A 21,952-nucleotide genomic window follows, 5' to 3' on the forward strand; every position below is an offset into this window, starting at 1 on the left:
GGATCACTGCAGAGTGATCCAGGATGTTTATTGATTTTCTTTTTTAATACTTGCCTCCCGTTTATTTCATCACCACATGACACCAAAGTACCTCAAGGGGAACGTGAAACATTCAGTTTGAAAAGATCCTGATCCAAAACTCTTTGAAAAAGTATTCTTCCATTTCCAGCCTTGAACTAAATCTTCAAAATCCTCACTGACCCACTCTGTCAATTGTTCAGCAAATCTTGGCAGAGTGGGATGGAGGAAAGGTGAAAATAAAGCAGTGGCTTTCTATTTAACCCAGAGAAAGGACTCATTCTCATAACTGAAAAGACATGGCAGCCACACTCCTAGCGCACTTTGATTCAGAAATCACATCCCCAGCTTTGCCCTCAGGTTGGATGGAGATGAAGCACATCAGCTGCTTGGTATCCTGAGACAGCATCCAGAATAATGACAGGCCAGCTTGGATTTCTAAATAATCTAGAAGCTGCCCTAAGTGATGCATTTGCTACCACAAAGCAAACCAGTGACTCCTGGTAAATTGCCTTTAGTGGTTTAGAGAAGGGAGACTGAAACATAAGAATCCCTCAGAAAAGGACTCATGCGATTATGTTCATAAATAAGTGGCCTGGTTTTCACAAGTGCTAAGCAGTAAGTAACCCTCACCGCTTATCATTAATTAAAAAAAAATAAAAAATAAAAAATAATTAAAAAAAAAAAATTAATTTGCATAACACACACCCCTCTATAATCCTACGCAGTGCAGATCTGCTGAGCCCCTTACACTCCTGCTATGGGGTAAATAATGGAGAATAAATCTTTGTAATAGGAGTTTCAGATAGGCTTTTTTGTGCTACGCTTTTAGAGGCCTGGCAGAGATACAAGAATCTAGGAGTCAGAGTTATACTGGCTCCAAGCCACTTCTGGCTCTCTGGTTTCAGTTCTTGGCAGGCATATTTTAGCCAGGTCCATCTGTCCCTCCTTGCCCATAGCCATTGACACTGCCAGGAACCACAGCAAGGATATGTGCTACAGCCTCACTCTTCATGTATTTCCCTCTTAGGCACACACATCTGTGCCAGAACTGCTAAATGCTCACTCAGTCTCAGCTACAGAGACAAAGAGCTGGGTGTTAGAGCTTCTTTCACAGCACAAAGGAGCAGCAGGCAATCAGGGACAACTTTTCTCCCTACTCCTTTGACTACTTTCCAGATTTCAGAATTTTCTCCTCTCACCCAAAACATGCTTCAGCAGCTTTTCAAGAAGAGACAGAGCCTTCTACATCCTCACATATAAAGCTGCAGTCAGGGGCCTAGGACCCGCATCCAAGACATGGAAGAACAAAGGCAGCCATGCTGAAACACCCAGCCTGGGGAATGGGCTACCCAACCTCAGCAATTCCCAGACAAACTGAAGAGTTCCCCCATAATTGGAGTGAGCATTGATGTCAAAATATTGCTCCCACTGTCATTGAAACAGTCCAAATTTTATGGGTCCAAAATATTAAATCGCAATCCTCAAAAAATGACCTATTTTTATGTGATGGCTTTTTTTCTAGCTTTTTCTGTATCGTATTTTGACATTTGTCCTTCCAGTTTTCCAGCTACAGCTGAAATTCGAACATGTAGATACCAGAAGAATTGGAGAAAGTTAGCAAAGGTTTGACTTTTTGGAGCATAGGTCAGGTAAACCAAAGTAGCACTTCTACGTGATGATCTGGGGCAGTTTTTGTTTGATTGTTTGGTTGTTTTTACCAAATTACATTTTAATTATCTCTACAAACCTGTTAAGCCAAAACCTAATAATATTAATAGAATATCAATAAATAAAGTCTGAATGCAGATTATGAGATGACTTACTGTGAAAGGTTGGACATTCTTTGTTGTTTGATGCACATGTTACATCTCACAGCATTGCAGATCAGGACCATGCCCTGAACCTCTAAAAGCTTATTAGTCTTGGGTTTCATAGAATCATAGAATCATCAAGGCTGGGAAAAAAGTACTGAATGAGAGCATGATAAGAACTGGTCTCTTCTCCAAGCAAATAGCCGCTCTTTATGGCAGCAACAGAGAACATGGACACAGGTTTGTTTTTCCTGCAAAATGCTCATAAATCTGAGACCTGGATGGTTCTTTCCGTCTTACTTCAACTCTTGCATATAGGTAACAAGTACACAGAAATAGACACATACATGTTACCTAAAACTAGAAGGTTCACTTATTTTCCAGCATTTATTGGACTGGAAGCTTGCAGTGCTGGAGGTTATTTATCCTGCATTTAAGAATGCTCAAAGCAAGCTCAGAAAAACATAGGCACCCTTTCTGTCGGTCATTCTGTATAACATGAGTAAACCCAGCTAGCTCGCCCCTCTTCCAGTGTTGGTAATGTATGTCTCTGGAGGCCCTGGATCTGCTATTCCCACTCCATAAAGCTGAAGATGGGGATATTCATATCCCACAGTGGAATCATCAGCTCCACACTGTCATTCTTTTGCCAGTTACATTTACCAAACACACTTGATGCTCTCGGGAAAGCAGAGAGCCCTAAAGATCAAATTATCAAATGTCACTTTCTTTTACCCAGTCAAACAGAAAACAATTATACAGGAAGTGACTGTCTTGATATGTTTCTCTGCCTTCCATGCTATACATCTGCCATACTTCTCAGTATAGATTTTGCTCCTTACTCCAGTGACTAAACTAAGCAAGCAGAATGGAAATGAAAGGTAAAAATAAAAATAAGGAAAAGAAAGAAGGGAGGGAGGGAAGGAAGAAAGAGAGGAAAGAAGAAACTTAATGTGTTACAACAAGAAAATAGGACAAAAAAAACACAGAGCTTTTCTATTTTGGCCTTGGCAATCAGCCAGAGAACAAATGTAGGTTAATAGCTGTTACAGCAAACAAGTTAAAAGTGAGGCACCTAGCTATCTGTACTCTGTCAACATCAATTTTACCCTTTAAATACACTCCAAAACTTACATTCCACCTTGAAAACTCATTTTCCTCTTCTTATTTACTAGAAATATTTGGAAACTGTTTTCAAGTGAGATGGTAGCTGATTTTTTCAACATCGAGATAAGTAGATCCCTTTGTCAAGAACCTATGTATTCTGAGCTTAAGGTCACAAAAGGAGAAGAGAAGAGAAGAGCTGCACCTCTTGCACTTCTCTTTTGGAAGGCAGCCTGCCAGTCAAGAAGCAAGATCTCTTTAAAGAGGCCAATTTGTAGTCTCATGGTGTGTGGGAATGTTTTGCATGTCGCTGTCTGCCAAAATAATTTGTCAGCAGGGTGAAGACCTTCCGCTGTGCATCAGGTGTTAAGATGCAACAAAAGTCATTAAGAGCCCTCAATCTGAGTGCTTAGGGACAGGTGGGTGTGAAAAGAGGAAGCTAAACTCCCACCCAATCCACTCTGGAGATTTACATTTTAAAAAATGAAATCATTTGGTAATAAGTACTATAGGATGCAGTTCAGGATGTACTATTCTATTTCCATCACGCACTGAAGGAGCAGAAACACAAACCTGCTTCCTCAGATGTGCTGTTGATAAAACCCCTTTGCAATTCAGCTCCTCAACAGCACAAGCTGGAGACTTATTTCTGGAAGAAAACAAATGCTATCTCCACTGCACTCACATTCAAAAATGAAGTCTTACACAAACAAATCAAATCAAAATTCCAGTTCCTTCTTTTCCTGATTACTCCTAACAATGGGAAAAGCAAAAGACAAGGTCTTAAAACTCAGTATTACTGGTAAAGGGGTTGCCAAGACAATGTGTCTAGGATCTGTATGTACCAAACATTAATGACTGCTGCAAAAATTTTAATAAGTAACAAATATGACTTTTCTACATCCCAGTTCTGTGTAAGTGCAGCTAGACTTTGGCAGCAGTGACATCAAATCCTGCTAATGAATGAGGACAGTGGTAATTAAATGAGGTCTTCCATGAATTCAATAACTTAAAAGAAGAAATTGCTAAAAGTTCATGTTAAACGTTTTTCAGAGTCATCTGATTTTGTCTGTTTGCAGAGATCATTAAGATACAGAGGGCTGGAGCATTTCTTCTATGAAGAAATACTGAGGGAACTGGGCTTGTTCTTTCTCAGGAGAAGAGAAGGCTCCAAGGAGACCTTGCTGTTGATATGTGGTGACAATTTCCCTAGTCCTGTTTCTGTCTCCTCAGATGTCAGAGCAAAATGCCAGGATTTCCTCATGCACTTAATGGTTTCTGAACATATGAAATTCTCTATTCCCAGTTTCTGGGCCCAAGAGAATAAAACAATTAATAGCTGTCTTCTTTGTCAAGAACTGCTCCAGCAATGAGAGTCAGGGAAGGTTTACAGAAGCAAGTGGAGAAAAGGCTTCCTAATGATAGATAATTTTTAGCTTCCATCTAGAACATAAGCAAGATTTTAACTACTGTGACTGCATTACACTGACAATAATGAGAGCTTTCATAATACAAGACCGTGTCTCTCACTGAGGAGCATCAGTTTTTACCACTCAATCTTAGTGAGGAACTTTGCTTTCACTCAAAACAATTTCTTATCCACTTGCTACATACTTTAATTCCTTTTTTTTCTTCACATTCTTCAAAGTACTTTTCTTATTTAACACATATTTACCTGTCCCTGAAACATTTTCAGTACTCTTTACATCATATTTTCTCTTTGAGTTCTTATCCTTCCCTTCACTAAGACCTTTTTTACTACCAATTTTCTTGCAAGACCTAGAGAGTCAATTTAGGCAAGTCTTTCTCATGCTCCATTTTAAGGTAGCAAGAATGATGCCTTACAAACTATTTGTAAAAGTGCTTAAGAGAAAATAAGGGAAAGAATATGCACTTGAGCACAAATGGACACTGCTTTTTGTTAATTAATAATTCTATTTTAGGGACTATACAAGCATACGGTGAAAGTAAGATATGACCTATGCTGTCTCACAAACAAGACTTGCTCAAAAGTAACCACTACTCATGTAATGTCTGGGAAAAGACGTTTATACAGCTGTACAAATAGGCAGTTAAGATATGTATTTTACTTATATAGCTTAAGCTTGTAAACTAAATCTGAACTAATCCAGATTTTACTACCAAAACAGACTTCTTTGCTTATTTAAGAGCTGGCACTGAGTTTTCCAGTGCAAAAGTTTTGGAGAAACACTTGGATTTTTTCAATCCTTCATCAACTTCTCAACCTTCAAATGTTCAGTATCACCAGGGAGCTCCTGCACAACATGTTCAAATACAAGTGGCTTCAATATTTTCTTGACTTCTACTTCATGAGCATTCCTTTTTGTTTCTGTATGCAAGCTTTGATCCCTGATGTTCTCCCCTTGTACCACACACAGATTTCACTTTTTTTTAAAAAATAACAAACATCTTCTAACATCTGTACAATAGCACTGATTTTCTGGGCAATTATCTGGTTTTTGTGGTTGAGTTAAAACACTTGGCAGTCAGCCTTTTCCTGCTTCCCTCTTATGAACTAGATTATTATTGCCTCATAAAGCAGTGCCTGGGTGATATTGCTAGATAATTAATGTCTATTTAGTGTAAAGGGCTTCCAGCCCCTATAGGTGTTTTTTCTTCCTCCCTCTGACAGGGCCAGATGGCACTCTGGCCAACCTTCAACCACCCTTCACAAGCTATGCACTCAGTTCATACAATGCATCTAGCAGCTTTGTAATAACGTTTCCTTTATGTATGCTGAATGGTGAGATACTAGAAGAGTAGTTATTACTGCTGTAACAATGGGAATATAACAATGTAACAATGAGAAAATTGGTTATTTCAATTAAAAGACAGATTAAACATCTAACAAGGAACTAATCACTTTTTCATTTTTGTGTGTAGTTGTGTTGCTTGTTTGTTTTTTATTTTCTATCTCTCATCATATAACAAGTTGACAAACATAACTAGAAAGAGAAATGGTCAATAATGAACGGATGAAATAGGCTCTGAGTCAGTGGTCGTGCCCACTTCACTGCACCATTAGATCACAGGATAAATCAATGGTGAATCCACTCATGTTCAAAGGAAGAGTCCAATTACATGTTTCAGTGGAGTCAGTCCAGAATACTTGGCTGTTTTCAAGATCAAGCACCAGCATTACAAGAAATTGTCCTCCCACTGGTGCTGTATGCACCTTTGACACTGATTTGATGTTCCTTTTAATATACAACATGCCCCAGCTCCTGGCTACTGCATCAAGATGCTGATTTTCATGGTTTTGCTGTCTACTTATCAGTCAGTCACACATCAAAGAGTCTTTGGAAAGGGTAGGGGAAGGAAGAGCAAAACATAAAATATGATTGTTAGTTAAATGCCACCTGAAAATTAATTAACATAAAGCTCACCTGATTAAAAATAATAGTGTAAATAGTTTTCTCATAAAGATCACTTCCACAAAACCATTACAGTCAAATAACTTTCTACACCAAAAGTTTGTGATCAGCAACAATGTCACACACCAGAATGATTTTGAGAGCACATATTGTCTTCTTTAATTAATTGAAGTCTGTTAGCAAACTTTGTCTATTTAGTTATACTCCTCATTTCTCAGAACGCATTACTCCATCTTAAGGAGCTTGTATACAGCAATGTCAGAGACAATCTGAATAGCCTGCACCCATACTGTGACCAACTGCAACCTAATTTGCTCATAACATCTGAGGAGGGTAACTTTCAACTCATGTTTGAAAGGGAAATGACCAACCTCGGTTGAACAACTGAAAGACATTCTATCACAGCAAGTCCTACTCCATTTGCCCTACTGACAGAATATAGGATCTCATGCTTTGAATTAGATGTGGTACACAATAGTTCAGACAAATATAAAACACTGGTGACTCTCAAAATGTCCATGGGAAACTCTTGAGTGTGAGGAGGTGTCCCCTTTGTGCTCTGCCATATTCCTTTTTAGGGAACTTTACTTTAGAGAACTCGATAAAATCTCTCAGCAAGTTTTAAATGAAAAAAATTACCTGAAGAGAGAAATTTCTGTAAAGAACCTATGAACCACTCTCAGCTGCTAAAAATATAAAAGTACGCTAAGTTCCTTCTTTAAAATAGCAGATTATAAACCGCATTTAATTGGAAAGACAAGAACTCAAAAGCTTGAAAATACCAGAGCACATGTTATCTGAACATCATGCTCCAGCTCGGTAGCACACATACATTATGACAGTCTTCAATTATATTGATATGTACTACATTCTTCTAGTGGACTCTTTCTTCAATGTTTAAAAACACCCACTTATTATCCCTTTCTATTCTTTATATGCAGTACACAACCTCAAGGTTCATTTATACCCCACTATCAAAACTGTGCACGGAATGTAAAGTGATTAATTTTCTCCTAAGTATCTCCGACAGAGTTTTGCCTAACATCTGAGCTTCTTTGTGACCATGAAATTTACCCTCGCTGTGTTCCTCTAAGGTGAAACTGCAACATTATCTGTATTCCGTAGATGGGAAAATGAGTCAGATGAAGGAAGGCACAAACTTTCCATTTTAGTAATACAATCTGAGGGACACAGAAAGCATATTACTCACTTTCCAGCCCTTCGCTCTCTTTCAACATCTTCTTGCAATCGCCTCCCAGAAATACAGCCTACCTCAGTGCAGACAAGCATGAAGTGAGGAGCCTGTTGTCACTGGCCATATATGAAGTTTGTTTTAAATTCTGAATCATTCAGAAATTCTGTGGAGGAAACTGAGGAGAAAAGCTAGCCCTCCCAGAGCAGCTTTCAGCTGCCATAACTGTAATAATATCTTCTTCTCTCTATGGCAGTCCCCTGCCTAATCTACTATACAACTATCAGCTTTGCCACAAATGCGACAGTGACTAAACATACTTCAGAGCTTGCCCACCTGAATAATGAATAATATGCTCATATGAGCTCATAACTCTACTTTCTGGAGAGAAACAGCCACCATGTCCCTAACCTGTCCCTTCCCTCTTATTTATCTGGGCAGAAAAACAAAGACAAAAACATATAAATATTGGAAAGAAAGGAAGAAACAGAAATGAGCAGAAGTGAGGAATAAAAGAGAAGAAACAACAGGATTATCTGTTGTTTCAGCATGTCAGCGCAATACTTTAAATCTAAAGAAGGCAGTAGGAGTTGTCTGTGGTGATGGTGACAATATGTCATCAAGCAGAGAAATGCAGAGGGCTCTTACTGCAGCATATAGGCCTGGCTGGCGTCCTTTTGTTTGTCAGGTACCTCGTAGTGCGGGGAAATCTTGCCAAGGCCACTGTCACTCAGCATCCTCTTTCTAACAGCAGGGTTCCACCGATCTGATATTCTAGGAAGGGAAGAAGGAAAAACAAGGCTTAAATCCCAGAAATTATTTCACATGCTCTGCTTTGTAGTTCGTTTATGCTTGTTTATCCCCAGTATTTTTCAGCCTGTTGCAAGCTAGCTTAGATTAATTCACCATGATTAGAAGACTCTTCCTGAAGAGGAACAGGAACATTTCTAGTCTGCCTAGAGGACAAGCAGAAACAAAGACACTTCACGGTAATTCTAAGACTCAAAGGACTTCAGGGCCTCAAATATTTGTATCAGAGCCCTAACAGTGCAGAGAATGGTTTCATAACTTGATAGATACAGGTTTCATCATCAGAGGGTGGTAAGGCACTGGCACAGGCTGCCCAGAGAAGCTGTGGAGGTCCCATCTCCAGAGGTGTACAAAGCCAAGTTGGATGGGGCCATGGGTGGCAACACCACCCATAGTAGAGAAGCTGAAACTAGATGACCTTAAATGTCCTTTCCAAGTCTGTAATTATCACTGCTGCCCCTGATTCTGCCCCCAGATCTCACACTTTCCTGTACCTCCCAAGCTTTCAGCAGAGGGGATCAGAAAAGACATGCCAAATTCTGTTGTGGCTGCTGAAGGCCAAATCCCAGCACCACTCACCCAGAGGCCTGCTCCACTACCAGATCAGGCATTCCAGGTGGCGTCCCCCCCTGCTGTGACATTACCAGCTCTGGATCCAGAATAAAAATCTCGTCCTGCGAAATTTCCGTCACAAAGTGCAAATGTTCCTGTTGGAATGATATAATGAACAAATAATGAACCTGTGGCATCAGCGTTCACTCAGAAAGCCCAGCTAGCTATAGGAAATCTGGGAATACATCAGGCTGAAAAGAATTTACGGCACTTGTCTGTGTATTTAAATGCATACATAAACACACCGTCAAGTTAGCAATAAGCACTCCTTAGATTTTAAGCCAAACAAGATTCCCAGCCAGCAAGCTTCACACTCACAGCAATGCTTAAGAGGCTGTTGCTCAGTGACTTCTGTCCATCAACACTATTCCACTGAAAATTGGAGGCCTACCCAAAAAACTGAGTCTTACGTGTCCAGCTAAGAACCAACACCTAAGGTTTCAGATGATGGGATTTTTCATTGTTTGGAGATAGTCTCTAAAAACTCAATTGCTTGTACATTCCGGACTTGCATCTTCATTAACAAAGCTCTCTTTTTCAATTCCTCTTTTTGTTTTATTGGCACAGAAGTCCCCTTCAGAAATACTGAGCATGAGAAGGTCTGTCTAAGTAGGAGGATGGGCAGGATAATTTCCCACATTTTGTGCACAGGGACCATCACACAGTATTTTTTATTTTTTTTTTCTTATGGAAACACATGGCAAAGGAGTAGGAGGGAAAGATGACACTGTGCAGAGCCAGAATTAGAAAAATGCAGAATAAACAAAACGAAATGGCATTGCTTGGTTTAGTCTGTAGCAGCATCTTCTTCATCCTTACTTTCAAAATTTTCAAGTGCAACTTCATCAACGCATTTATATGACTGCATGCAAAGGCCTTTGGCAGCTACATGCAACACCAAACCCAAGGCTTCTGAGCTAAATTCACAGCTCCTTCTGACTGAAATAAACCACAATCTGCAGATGTTCATATAATTCAAAAACAGCTTACATTGTTCTCAGGGAAACAAGACGCAAATGACAAATGCGTAAGTCAACAGTTTACATTTCATGCTGAGCCACTAATTGGTCAATTCTGCCTATAAGTTGGGAAACATCAAAAGCTCTGTAAAATTTTCAAAGTGTCTTTCAGAAAATATATTCAGATTGGCAGATCTACACCATGGTTTGAATCTAGTGAAACGACGTGTTGTTTTGGGTTTTCTTGGGAATATTTGATACAGCTCTGTTTATAATTCTCGGCTTCCATCACACTCGTTTCTACAGTTATTTCTTGTCACACACATGACCAGGACTTCTGGTGTCTAAAAACATCAGTGAAAAGATAAAATCAAACACACTAATGTAGCACAGATACCCTTACTAAGATCTGATAAGGATGATTAATGTAGAATATACTGATTTGTGTATCAGGTTGGTAGCTAAAAAGAAAACCACATGATTAGCAGATACAAAACTTCAGTGAGCTCAGTGAAATGATGCAAATTATGTCTACTGAAAAATGGTCCAGAATTTTTTCTCTGCTTTTCATAAGAAATCATCAGCATTCTAGAGTGCACAGGAGCAATGGCAAATCACTTATTTTAAGATGTATCTGGCATGGCTTTAAAAAAGATCTACAGAAGCAGTAACCAAATAGAGATTTACCTGAGATCTGTCAATGCGGTAAAAACGATCAGCAGAAGTTGCTGCAAAGATAAATAAACAATCAGAAACAAAGCAAGTGTAAGCAGAACTATATGAACAAGATGGGCTGAGCTAGCATCAGCACCATGTAAGAAAACCTCTGTGTCAGTGAAGCCACAACACAATCTGATTCATTCATTATTTCTATAGTCCCATTCTACTGAAAAACAAATTTAAAGATGGGATTTAGCAAAACAGTATTCATTGAAGCAATTTACTTGAAATAATTATTTAAAACACAGACAAATAGGGTCTCAGATTTATATAAGAACTACTAATATTAAAATTCATGACAGAAAGAGCTGCATTCTTCCAATGACAGTATAGCAAGAACATCATAAAACTGATAGGTCCAATATGATTGATTCAAACAGTGAATCTAAAAAACAATAATATGCTTGGGAATTCCTTGTAAAACAAATGCTCAAATATTCAGTGTGAATTACTGATACACTCAAAGAAAATTTATTCTACTTGTGAACAAATTAAAGGAGGGAGGAATCACTAAACAAAGTACCTAATATGAATGTTGGCACTACTAAATAATATATATCGCTAAAAGCAGAACTATTTTATCACCTTCAATGTGCTTTATCAGATGTGATATTTTTGTTTCTGCTTTGCATTTAGTTTAGCCAGTGAAATCACAGACTTTTTTTCATTCTGGCATTTCTGCAGAACAGCACAGTGATATAGCACTGTCATTTTTGGCACTGCAAGGCAATATCAAACATCTAAAGACTAAAACTGAATCCATCTGCCCACCCAGCTTTCTCTAAAAATCAAATAGATCCTCAATGTATTTTCTGTCAGTTTTCCATCAATTCTATCATGAGAGATGAGGAGAAGTGATTAGAAACTGTCAAGGAGTAACTGGTTTTGTTTTGAGCAATAACAAAATCACTCACCCCCCATGCTGAAGCTTTTGTAAAAGCAGTTGACCATCCATTTTAGCTGCCCACTTTAGAGCTCTGGAGCCTGATGTAAAGCCCAGATAAGCTGCTCGATTTGGCGAAGTTTGAGTCAAATACAAGAGTTACATGAAGTGCCCCCTTCCAGGGGAAAGGGATTACATTTCCATCATCTTAATACTGCAGTATTTATGGAGAATGAGTAACAAAGAACATAACCCTGCTGACGGCAGTGTGCTACTACAACCAGATGTATTCTGAGTCCAGGTACTGCCACATAAGTGCTGCATCACAGCAGAGACACTAAGAAAACAAAACATCCAACCACCCTTGGAAGAACCCATCTCCTTCAGGAGATGATGCTATGGAAGACATTTTGATTGCTAGTTGAAGGCCCATTTTTCAGAAGGGAAAGGGGGCCACACAGCTCCCTTTTCAGCTTCTCAGCGCAGCAAGGAACAGCTTCTCCTCCCTGGTTGTACTCTTGGATGCACTGTCCTTCACACCTACACCATCAGCAAGCAGCATGCTAGACACAATCGGAGGGAGACACACTTACCATCTAGGAAGCACCATCTAGGAGAGAGCCTCTGAACAGAAAGTACTCTTGGGAAAGAGCTTTCTTGGTCCTGTATTTGTCAGAGAAGCAACATTAAAAAAAAAAAAGATACATATATATTTTTTTCTATATTGCACAATATGCAAAACCTGCAAAACCAAAATCCACTGGGTCTGCACCCCACTGACATTAGGTTTTTACTGTGCTATAGCAGAGCAAACCATTTACTCTCTATAAGTAAACTTTAAGCATACTCTCAGCTATCCTTTCTCGTTCACCTCAACAATATCAAAAAGCACTGCATCAGAAGCAGTTTTCTCAGATGTCTGAAGTCATCTTTATTTGTTGGGGTAGAAGAATAGGGAGAAGTGAAAGAGAAGATCAAAAAGAAAGCAATGAACTCGATTACTATGTTTGTATACGTATCACTTTCTCTTCTTCCAGAGTAGGGCATTACAGCCCTTCCCACCTCCATCAGTCTGCTACTTAGAACAAGTGCCCATATTGCTGTCCCTGGCATGTCCCTAATACACATCAGATTTAAAAACAAAAAGAAAAATAAAAAAAAGAAGCTGTTGTCTTCATCCAGAATATAGACAATGCAGAGTGCAGACCTAGGGATCATTGCTGGCTAAGGCATCAGACATCCCACATCAATGTGTTCCCAGTCTGTCTAGATAGACCTGCTTCTTGGGACCCAACTGATACTACATCAAGGAACCAAATGGCTGGGGAAGAACAAAGGGTGTTCCTTGTTTTCTCAGCTCTCACTGATCTGGAGGCAAGAGGGATCTCAGAAAGCAGAAGGTGGTCATGGCTCTGTGCCATGCTGCCAGTGGATGGCCAGCCAGATTCCTAAAGCTGTTGGAACACAACCTAAACACAAATAGATTTGCATAGGACAAAGCACAACAGCACAGCCTGTGGGCACCAACCCAAAATGTGCATAGAGCCAAATTCTGTCCTTAATTATAACTTATGCAGTAAAATCAGCACACCTGCAAATGACGTAAATTCAGGCACATATTCACTCAAGACTGAAATTTACTTCTCCTTAAGACAACAGAGTATGGAAGGCTATATCAATGCACAAAGTGAGAAAATGAGAAAGCAGAAGCAATGGGGAAGAAAGGTGCCTTTGAGAAAAGTACTGCTCTGCACAGGAAGTACAGTATATGATAAGACATATGGACATATATCCATAACATGGGCACAAGTGGTGAAAACAAACTGATAGAATAGTATCTCACTGGAACTTTTCTGAATATCATATAGATGCCCACCACCTTTCCTGACTGCAGGATGCAGGATTAAAAAAAAACAACCTGCACTGGGAATTGTACAGCTCTATCTGGTGAGTAGATATTTGAGAGTCTACCATCAGAAAGTAAAGACTGACTGAAAGAGTAAGCTCCAAAAAGAGATTTCAGTCAATCATGGGTTTTCAACCTGGAGGGATGACAGGGTTATGAACGATCAATATCTAGCATAATCCAGAAATCTGTCCTCCAGCTTGTGCTTCAAAGTCATCACTCCAGCCTGAACTACAGCAGACCTTTTAGAAAGGTATCTAGCGCAGGTGACAGACTCCAAGTGACACAAACACCACCAGTCCCTCAGGATGTTGGCATCACGTCCAGGGTTTTATACAAGAGTGAAACTGCAGAAATACTAGCAGAGTTGAAATGACAGTATATGGTGCATCATGCACACCCAACACATCTGGAACATTCATACAGATTCTCAGAGTTTTAAAGTTTGCTATATTTTCTTCTGCCTTTACTGTCTGTTGTCTATATCATTAAGAAAACCTAGAAGGGGTGGTTATTTCTCAGCAATTTATCTTACTCTTTTGCAAATCTGACATATTTCTAAAACACTTCTTATCCATGTAGCCATGTGTCAGAAAAAAATTCAGAAAGAAATAAAGAATATATCCATAGAAAAATGGATGTTTCATTGGTTCAACTTCCTAGACTGCCCAGATGTGTCAGTAAGACTGTGAGGAAGAAGCAGGTTGCTTTTTCTACTGGGAGAAAATCTCACAGAATGCTGGAGGAAGTTCTCTTTCAGTCTGGGTGGATAAAATACTGTCCAAAATGATTAAGTACCAAACAATACCATCCTATGTCAAGAGACAGACCTCACTCTTCAATCAACATAATAGTATCCAACATTTTTTGAGCTCTTTGAGAAAAAAATGAGGTCATGCTGCTGTTGTACACATACACAAGTTCTTGGTTTCCTTGAATTCCTGGTCAGCTGAGTGCTTGCATGCACTACCTGTCATTTTCAAGCAGCTGTGATGACAATTAGGACTTCACATTCTGATGGATATTCCTTCGCACAGCCATGTGAATACATCTCAATGCCTTGCAAGATGCCACTGTGAAATCTTTAACAACTGTATTTGATATCATGATAGTTTTTCATGATTCATCTTATTAGCTTCTACTGCAATTGAATGGAACTTCCTATTATTGCTTTTCCTTTCCAGTTATACTGCACAGAAAAACAAAGACAGCTCGGGGAAACCCATGTCATCTTCTCTGTGCCTTAAGATTTTGGAGTGCTGGCAATGAATCTTGTCTGAAATGTTACTGCAGCCACTTACATATTTTGCTTTTATAAAGAATATCTTTTGATCCATAATACCTGCATCTGTATCCAGTCTGACAAAAATCAAATCTCAGTTCCCTCCCATATTTGCACTCATTGATTTTGCTTGATCCCATAAACTGTCCTACTGTACAGAGTTTGTCTCCAATTTATGTGCAATACAGGAGAGATGAAGACAGTATAACATTCCAGAACATGAACTATTTCTATAAATAGTTATAAAAAATGTATATTGGTAGTTAAACTATCAGGTTTAAAATGTAACAATTTCCTTCTCTAACGTGAGTTTATGGAGTTGTGAGATGCTTAGGTTTACTTGTATCATAACTGTGGTAGGAGAGTCAAGGACTTTCTAAAATCTGCTACATTTGCTAATTTCTATTTATCTAAATGCACAGAGCTGTATGTATCTTAACATTTAGCCCACTGTCTGAGGAAAGGTTAGAGCTGGGATACAAAGGGAGGAAAGCACTGAAAGATAAGAATGCATACAAAAATGGCAGATGATGAAAAGAGGAGAAGTGAGTGAAAGTTCTTATACCTGTCAGAGTACATAATGCTGGGAAAAGGAAGATAGGGATAATGCTGGCAAATACAAAATCAAGTCACAAATTGCATAAGCTCTTTCCAAGAACCCATTATAGTTCAACAGCAGAACTAGCTTGGGAGGTCTCAGACCCATGAGAATAATATTTCATATACATTAAACTTGTTAGAGAAAGAAAGCAGAATGAAGAACAAGTCTAACATCATTTTTCGCATTTACACCCAGGCTTGCTGATATTATTTCTGCTGATTCCCCATGTTTTGAGTTGCAGAAGCATCACGCAAGAAAATCATGTTTATGAGACCTGAAAGTACCCATGACACCTTATTAGCAAGATAAGACATTTCCATCAATTCAAGAACCTTTTATCCCCTGTTCTCCCCCCTTTGGTAATTTATGGATAGATGCTAACAAATGTGGAACGAACCACAAACTAACCTAGCAAGACAGTTCATAGAAACGATCTGCTAGGAATAAAGCAGCATTTGAAGAATCCAGGACAAACAAGTACTGAAGACAAAACTAGAGGGGGGCATTAAAAATACAGCATCATAAAAAATTAATAGCAAGTGAGGGATTTCACACTGATGTGCACTAAAGGAAAAGGCTAGGCAATTAATTTCTATGCTGCTGTAACTACAGAGGTTAGGGCCAAGTATGAAGCTGGTTTCTGACATTTCATTCCCTATTTTGTCCCTCCCCATATGCACATATTTAGTTCCTCATTTTACCTCAGGCAGTTTCCTACACATGGAGCACTCAGCAGCCACTTAGGTTAATTTATAAGGAATGGTACAGAATAACACAAGCTGTTTTATTAGCCAATTCACTAGACGCTAGTGCTGTTCTAAAACTCAGTCCTAGGGCAATGATTGACACAAATGTCAAAACTATGAGGTTAAAATTGGACACAGAAGTGCAGAAGCAAACTACGTACTGGTATGAAGAAAGCAACTTCAGAAAAAGCATGCCAAATTTACATTTTCTTGTAGTGCCTTCCTGAATACAGCACATTACAGGCAGTCCTGCTAAACTGGAATTCTGTATCACCCAGGTAATCACTAAGGCCCAAGAAATCATCTGCAGTTTCACTACAGTAGGTTCCCATCAGCTGGATCCTTGCATTTTTTCTCAGTGAACTCATTCCTGCTGATCCTAACAAGACTTACATTGTTAAATCTAGGAAAAGGCTATCAACACCATGCACCTTGAGTCTTGTGGTCCTAGGCACTTTGTCAATTGACCATTGTTTGTGTCAAGTCTCCATGCTAATGCCAAATTAGCTCAGGAGTCAGTAGATTTAGTCTGAATTATTTTACTCCCAATGTAATCATGCTGCAGCACAATATTTTACTGAGAGCAATACATATTTTCAAATGCTTCCAACTGTAAAGTCAAGTTCTGTATTGTATAAATTAAACAATATAGCTGCAAAATGCACAAAGAGCCCAGTTTTAAAAACTAGCCATCTAAAAAGAGAATGGTCTTGCCACATAGAAAGCGCATATTTGTGTCCAGGATGGATTAAAAAAACTACTCTGAAGATTATGTTAGTCAAGAGGAGAATGGCTGTGGTACAAGTAATTATTAATTGGTTAGGTTTGCTGTACATTTTTCTTCTCAGTGGTAGGTAATGCTGCTTCATCTATGCAATACAAAAAAATTACTGTTCCTTCTCTCAGAGAAACATCTTTTCTTTTGTCACTTATTTTAAAGGATGCATTCTCTCATTTGCTTCAAGAGGCAATTTTAAGGATGATTCCATAAGGTTTGCAAGGAAAAGAATTATTTCAGGGAAATCAGAATGAGCCTCCATCATCTGAGGGGAAATGGCAATCAAAAATTCCTGTAAATCTGCATTCAAATGCGAACAGTGTAGTCCACCTGGTTAAACTTGTCTTTGTTCTTCATTTACTAAATGAAGATTTTAAAATCTTACCTGGTAATGAACTCTCTGTGTAGTAGAAGTTGCTGACTGTAGGTCCTAATAGGATGAAAGATATGTCAGTGATGAAATGTTTAAATCAGCAGAAGTTATTGCAGTTCTACTATTTGAAGTGGCTGGCTAAACATCATAGAGTAATTTTGCAAATATTTCTCATTGGTTTTAAGTATATTAAAAAAAGCCACAAAATAGCCAAGGAAAGCTCTCTTAGTTTGCATTTACATGCATCTGGTAAAAATCAGTCCAGTTTTAAAAATTTATACAGAGATTATGTTAATGACTTTTTACCTTATCACAGATCTATTTATATATCACAGATCTATGAAAACTATTTAAATTTAGAATATCTGCAGCAAAAAGAAAAGTAAAAAAAAAAAGCTAAAAGCCTTAATATTGTCTTTTGTAATAATTTCTGAGTAATTAATACACCAAAGAAAACCCCTGGTATTTTTCCAGGTTTAAAGACAACCTCATGCCAAAGAGGTCATCTCAGTGTTGCAAACTTCATCCCAACTACTGTGTTGTAATCTTCCATTCTCGCATGAAAATGGGATGAATGAGGTCCATAGCTCCTGTGCCAACTGGGACAGCCATTCAGAAACTCATGTAAAGGCACCACATTTGTAAATGTTTTTGAAAGATATCACTACAAGTTTATGAAACAGTGAGAGGCACTCTATTAATGAAAATCCACCAGTTTTATCACTAAATGCACACACATTTAAAATTATTCATGTAATTGGGCATTTGGATTCTCAGTTTCCCAGGTTGTACTAAGAGTACCTTCCAGAGACAAAGCATTCAAGAAGATAACAGCTACATTCGTATTAGCTGATAAGCATATATTCTTGTATTTTTTGAAATATCAATTTGATATCTGTAGTGTTTGTTGGAGTCTCTGTTTACTCCATGACTGTATTAGAGAATAATATTTGCATAATTAGATCCATTGAAATATCATGATATTTATCCTTACATAATACAGTTTGTAAACTAATTTGCTCAGAAATTGGTATAAATGCAGCAACAAATGCAGAGAGTGCATATATTCTGTTCAATTTCAAGAAGAAGCAAACACAACAATACACATCAATTCCTCTATAATTTAAATGGTTTCAGCATGATTTATTTTTTCCTGTTTGGAAAATAATGTTTTGTGTTACTCTGTTTTAATAGCATATCATAGCTCTAAAGTTTTGTTTTCAGCATGAGGCAATACACAATACTCACAATACGAAGTTGTTGCAATCATTAGACCTATACACTGAGGAGTGGAAGGAGCATAATACAGATTAATAAATGATACTTAATTCACAAAAACCTTACCTCTTGTAGACGGTCAATATACATACGACAGGTCTCCAAGTCACAATCTCCTCGAACAACTATAATTCCTAATGGAATGGCTGGAAAAGGAAAAACACAGAAAAATGTCTTTAATTGAGGTCTGTTGAATTTTAAAAGATTTGCAGTATGTTTTGTTTTGTTGTTTATTTTCTTAACGTCCTCACTAAAGCTCTCTGCTTACTAAATCTTAACAGTCTCTTAAAATCAGGAACATAATATTCATCGTTCGTCTTAACCATTTGTAATTAATTATCAAATATTCTAACATTCAACTGCCTTCCATTTCATACAAGCTAAAAGAGATCTAGTAAAATTGTGTACTTCCTTATCTGATGTAAACACCAATTATTTTTTGCAAGGAAACGTACCACAGAGTATTTCATTTTCAAAACACTTAAGATTCTACAGAGATGATTTAAAGCTTTTACATTCCACCAGGATTTTGTTTTAAACAGTATTTTTGGGATTTCCTTTTAATCCTCTGGCAAACCTCTCCTGGAACTCTGTTACTGACACCAAAGAATAGGGCTGCTTCTGCTTTCCAGCCTTAGCTTATTGGTTTATTGACTTAAAATTAAAGAGGTATTTATTTATTACTGTATAATGAAACCTTTACTTCAGCAGGAGAAAAAAATGATGACAATAAACTGCAGCATATTAATTCACTACATTTTATGATAGGATTTAAGGAAAAAAAGCATACTCAGAAGGTTATCGGCTTCAACTTTATATCTCCAAAGTAAAATTACATCCACAGTAAAAGCAAATAAACAAAGTTACAGAGTATCCCTGAGGTCGCAGTCTAACATAGGAGAAAACTAATGTCATGTTATTTTGATGTAAGTGTGCTTTTAAATAAAAACAGGCATTGTTCCATTTGCACACAAAACTTACACATGTCCACAGTGTCTTAAAGGAAAAGAAAGGGAAAGGAGGAAAGGAGGAAAGGAGGAAAGAAAAAGAAAACTTGCAAAAAATATAGCAAATAAGTCCCCTCAGTCAAAGGTAGCATTTCAGATAATGAGGAGTTTAGATTTCCACAACTATTCTTTCAGACTCTAGGTTTTCTTTGTTAAAAAAAAAAAAAAAAAAAAAAAAAAAAGCAAAGATGGGAGAAAATGTACACATGAGTCTACTAGGAAGATACCAAGAGAGCTGCCTGCTAAAATCTTTTTAAATAGAAAGGAAACAAGTACGAAAATTCTTAAGCACATGAATGTCTGAAACTGAATCATAACATTATTTTCTTCTCCCTCAAGGGTCTTTAGTCAAACGTTGCCCCCAAAAGCAGGGAAGCAGCAGGAAATGGATTTAAATCATCATATGAAGTATTCCAGAGGGAGAGAAGAATATCAGCTCACAAACAATTTTGGTAACTGAATAACAAAAAGCAACTTAATGTCATTGACATTACTGAGACATTACAGTACTGAGACAAACAGAAAGAACAACTGTGCTGCAATTCCTCATATCACTCAAGGGGGGTTAACTAAGAGTGGCCCTGAGATGCTTATCTGTTGGGAAGCTCTTCATTCTAATAAGGGAACAGGTTAGTGATAACACATAATGGGGAACACTTCCATGGCTCATTTTCCTTGTGGCCCACCAAGGCTGGAAGCATAATGAGAAATGAGTGGTCTCAAGGAGAAGACAGGAAGCAGCTACAAGACTGAAGGGCATAATGGAGCTCAGAGGCCAGTGAAGGGCTCCAAAGATACATCACCAGCTCTGTCAGCATCGTGTTCAGAAAGCAATGTAAACAGCAGAGCAGATATGACTCTCAGAAAACCAGAAGCAGAGAAAGGAAAAAATGGTAGGGAGGGAGGAAAAAAAAAGGAAAAGAAAGAAGGGCTAAAAAGGAAAATGAGAGAAGCAAAGCCCATGCTACTTATCAAATAACGCATCTAACAGTAATCCCTATCCAGCTTGTTTTCAGAAAGCCTAGCAGACAACACTGCTTATTGCAACCTCCAGGGTTTTTTCATTACTCAACAGAGCTTGTGAGACAAGTTAAGTGGAATGAGGGTCAATGGTCAGGTCTGCTTTATGTATACCGACACTCTGAGTTACAGACTGATTCCCTTTACTTTGTGTTTGCTGGTGCTTAACCTGCTCTGACAGGAGACCCTTATGCTCTTGGCAACGAGCACTTAATGACCATCTAGTTTTAATTCAGTAAATCCCTCTGCAGCCCTTATTGAAACGGCTAAGATTTTTTAGAGCACTAAAAAGTGAATTGTAGCAGACATGACTATATCTCGAACAGTTTCAGAGCACTAGGGAGAAACAACATTGGTTCATAAATTGTCACCACACATTTTGTCCCTTTTTGTATTGAATAACTTCCTTCAATTTAACAGGGTTCAGAGCTTTAACCCACTGAAACTTTGGAACTAACACAGAATGGCAATCCTTAATCTCCACCACTGCTGGTAGCCCTGAGCAGAAGGACCTTATAAACACTGGGAATTCTAAAGAAATTCACCAAATCACCTGTAAAGAAAACACTAGTATGCAATAATAGATGGCTGAGCTGTGACACTTCTGAGCCTTATCTGCATCATTACAGATGAAGATTATAATCCGTTAGTATAATTAATTATCTACATTTTGTACATCATTTATGTATAATTTGCTCTTAAAAAGGGATGTGTGACTTCTACTGCCTGGAAATCCTGAACCAGTACATCTGGTTTTGTGGGTCAATGGCTAGCTAAGGGATAAGGTATGTGAGGTAAGTCCTGTATGGTTCTGTCCCACATGCTTTTGTTCGATTAAAAAACTTTTAAAGTCATTACTGAATAACATTACTTCATATGCTAAAATGTTACTTGATAAACATTAGTGGGGTGTTTTGTGTTGTTTACTCTTTGTTGTTGTGAAACTCATTTGCCTTCCAGCAAGTGAAATGTTTCCAGCCCTCACTTGTACCATAAACCACAGTAAGCATGCACAACACATTATACAGCCAAGATTTTCGAAGTGCCTCAAAACAGCAGCTTTTTGAAAACCCTTCAAGCCCTTACAGATTTAAACTGCAGGACTGTTGCTTGTTCTAAACATAGGGCAACACTGTGCAGTGGGGCCAGAATCACAGAACCATTAAGGTTGGAAAAGACCTAAGATCATCTAGTCCAAGCATTAAATGAGGTAAGTTATGGTGAATCAGGTAAAGACGTAAGGTTAATGTGCATGCACCGCTTGACATGGAATGTCATTGTAAACATTTTCATTAGGGAATTAGTGGACTTCTGGCTTTTTTGAATAGCCCTGTGTGGATAAGGATGTGAGCAGCAAAAACCAGTGCTGTGGGACACAGTGATTACTGGATATGTTAGGTGAAAGGTGGGAGTGGAAAACAAAATTTTGCAGTTTTGCATGTATTAAGAGCACA

General features: G+C 38.2%; 1 protein-coding gene across 6 annotated transcripts in view; it reads right to left on the reverse strand.

The window, feature by feature from the left end:
• Window positions 1-21,952, reverse strand: part of DGKI (diacylglycerol kinase iota) — a 214,458-nt gene that overhangs the window by 41,637 nt on the left and 150,869 nt on the right. For all 6 annotated transcript variants that reach the window (XM_052668696.1, XM_052668695.1, XM_052668698.1 and 3 more), the window contains 6 exons: window positions 18,538-18,617; window positions 17,206-17,250; window positions 12,101-12,170; window positions 10,592-10,632; window positions 8,913-9,040; window positions 8,172-8,297 (listed from right to left, as the gene is read on the reverse strand). In XM_052668696.1, coding sequence (XP_052524656.1) covers window positions 8,172-8,297; window positions 8,913-9,040; window positions 10,592-10,632; window positions 12,101-12,170; window positions 17,206-17,250; window positions 18,538-18,617 — 490 coding nt within the window. The remainder of the gene's footprint in view (window positions 1-8,171; window positions 8,298-8,912; window positions 9,041-10,591; window positions 10,633-12,100; window positions 12,171-17,205; window positions 17,251-18,537; window positions 18,618-21,952) is intronic.

This window comes from Tympanuchus pallidicinctus, unplaced genomic scaffold (genome assembly GCF_026119805.1).
Source record: "Tympanuchus pallidicinctus isolate F22 unplaced genomic scaffold, pur_lepc_1.0 scaffold8, whole genome shotgun sequence".
In the NCBI taxonomy this organism is placed as follows: Eukaryota; Metazoa; Chordata; class Aves; order Galliformes; family Phasianidae; genus Tympanuchus; species Tympanuchus pallidicinctus.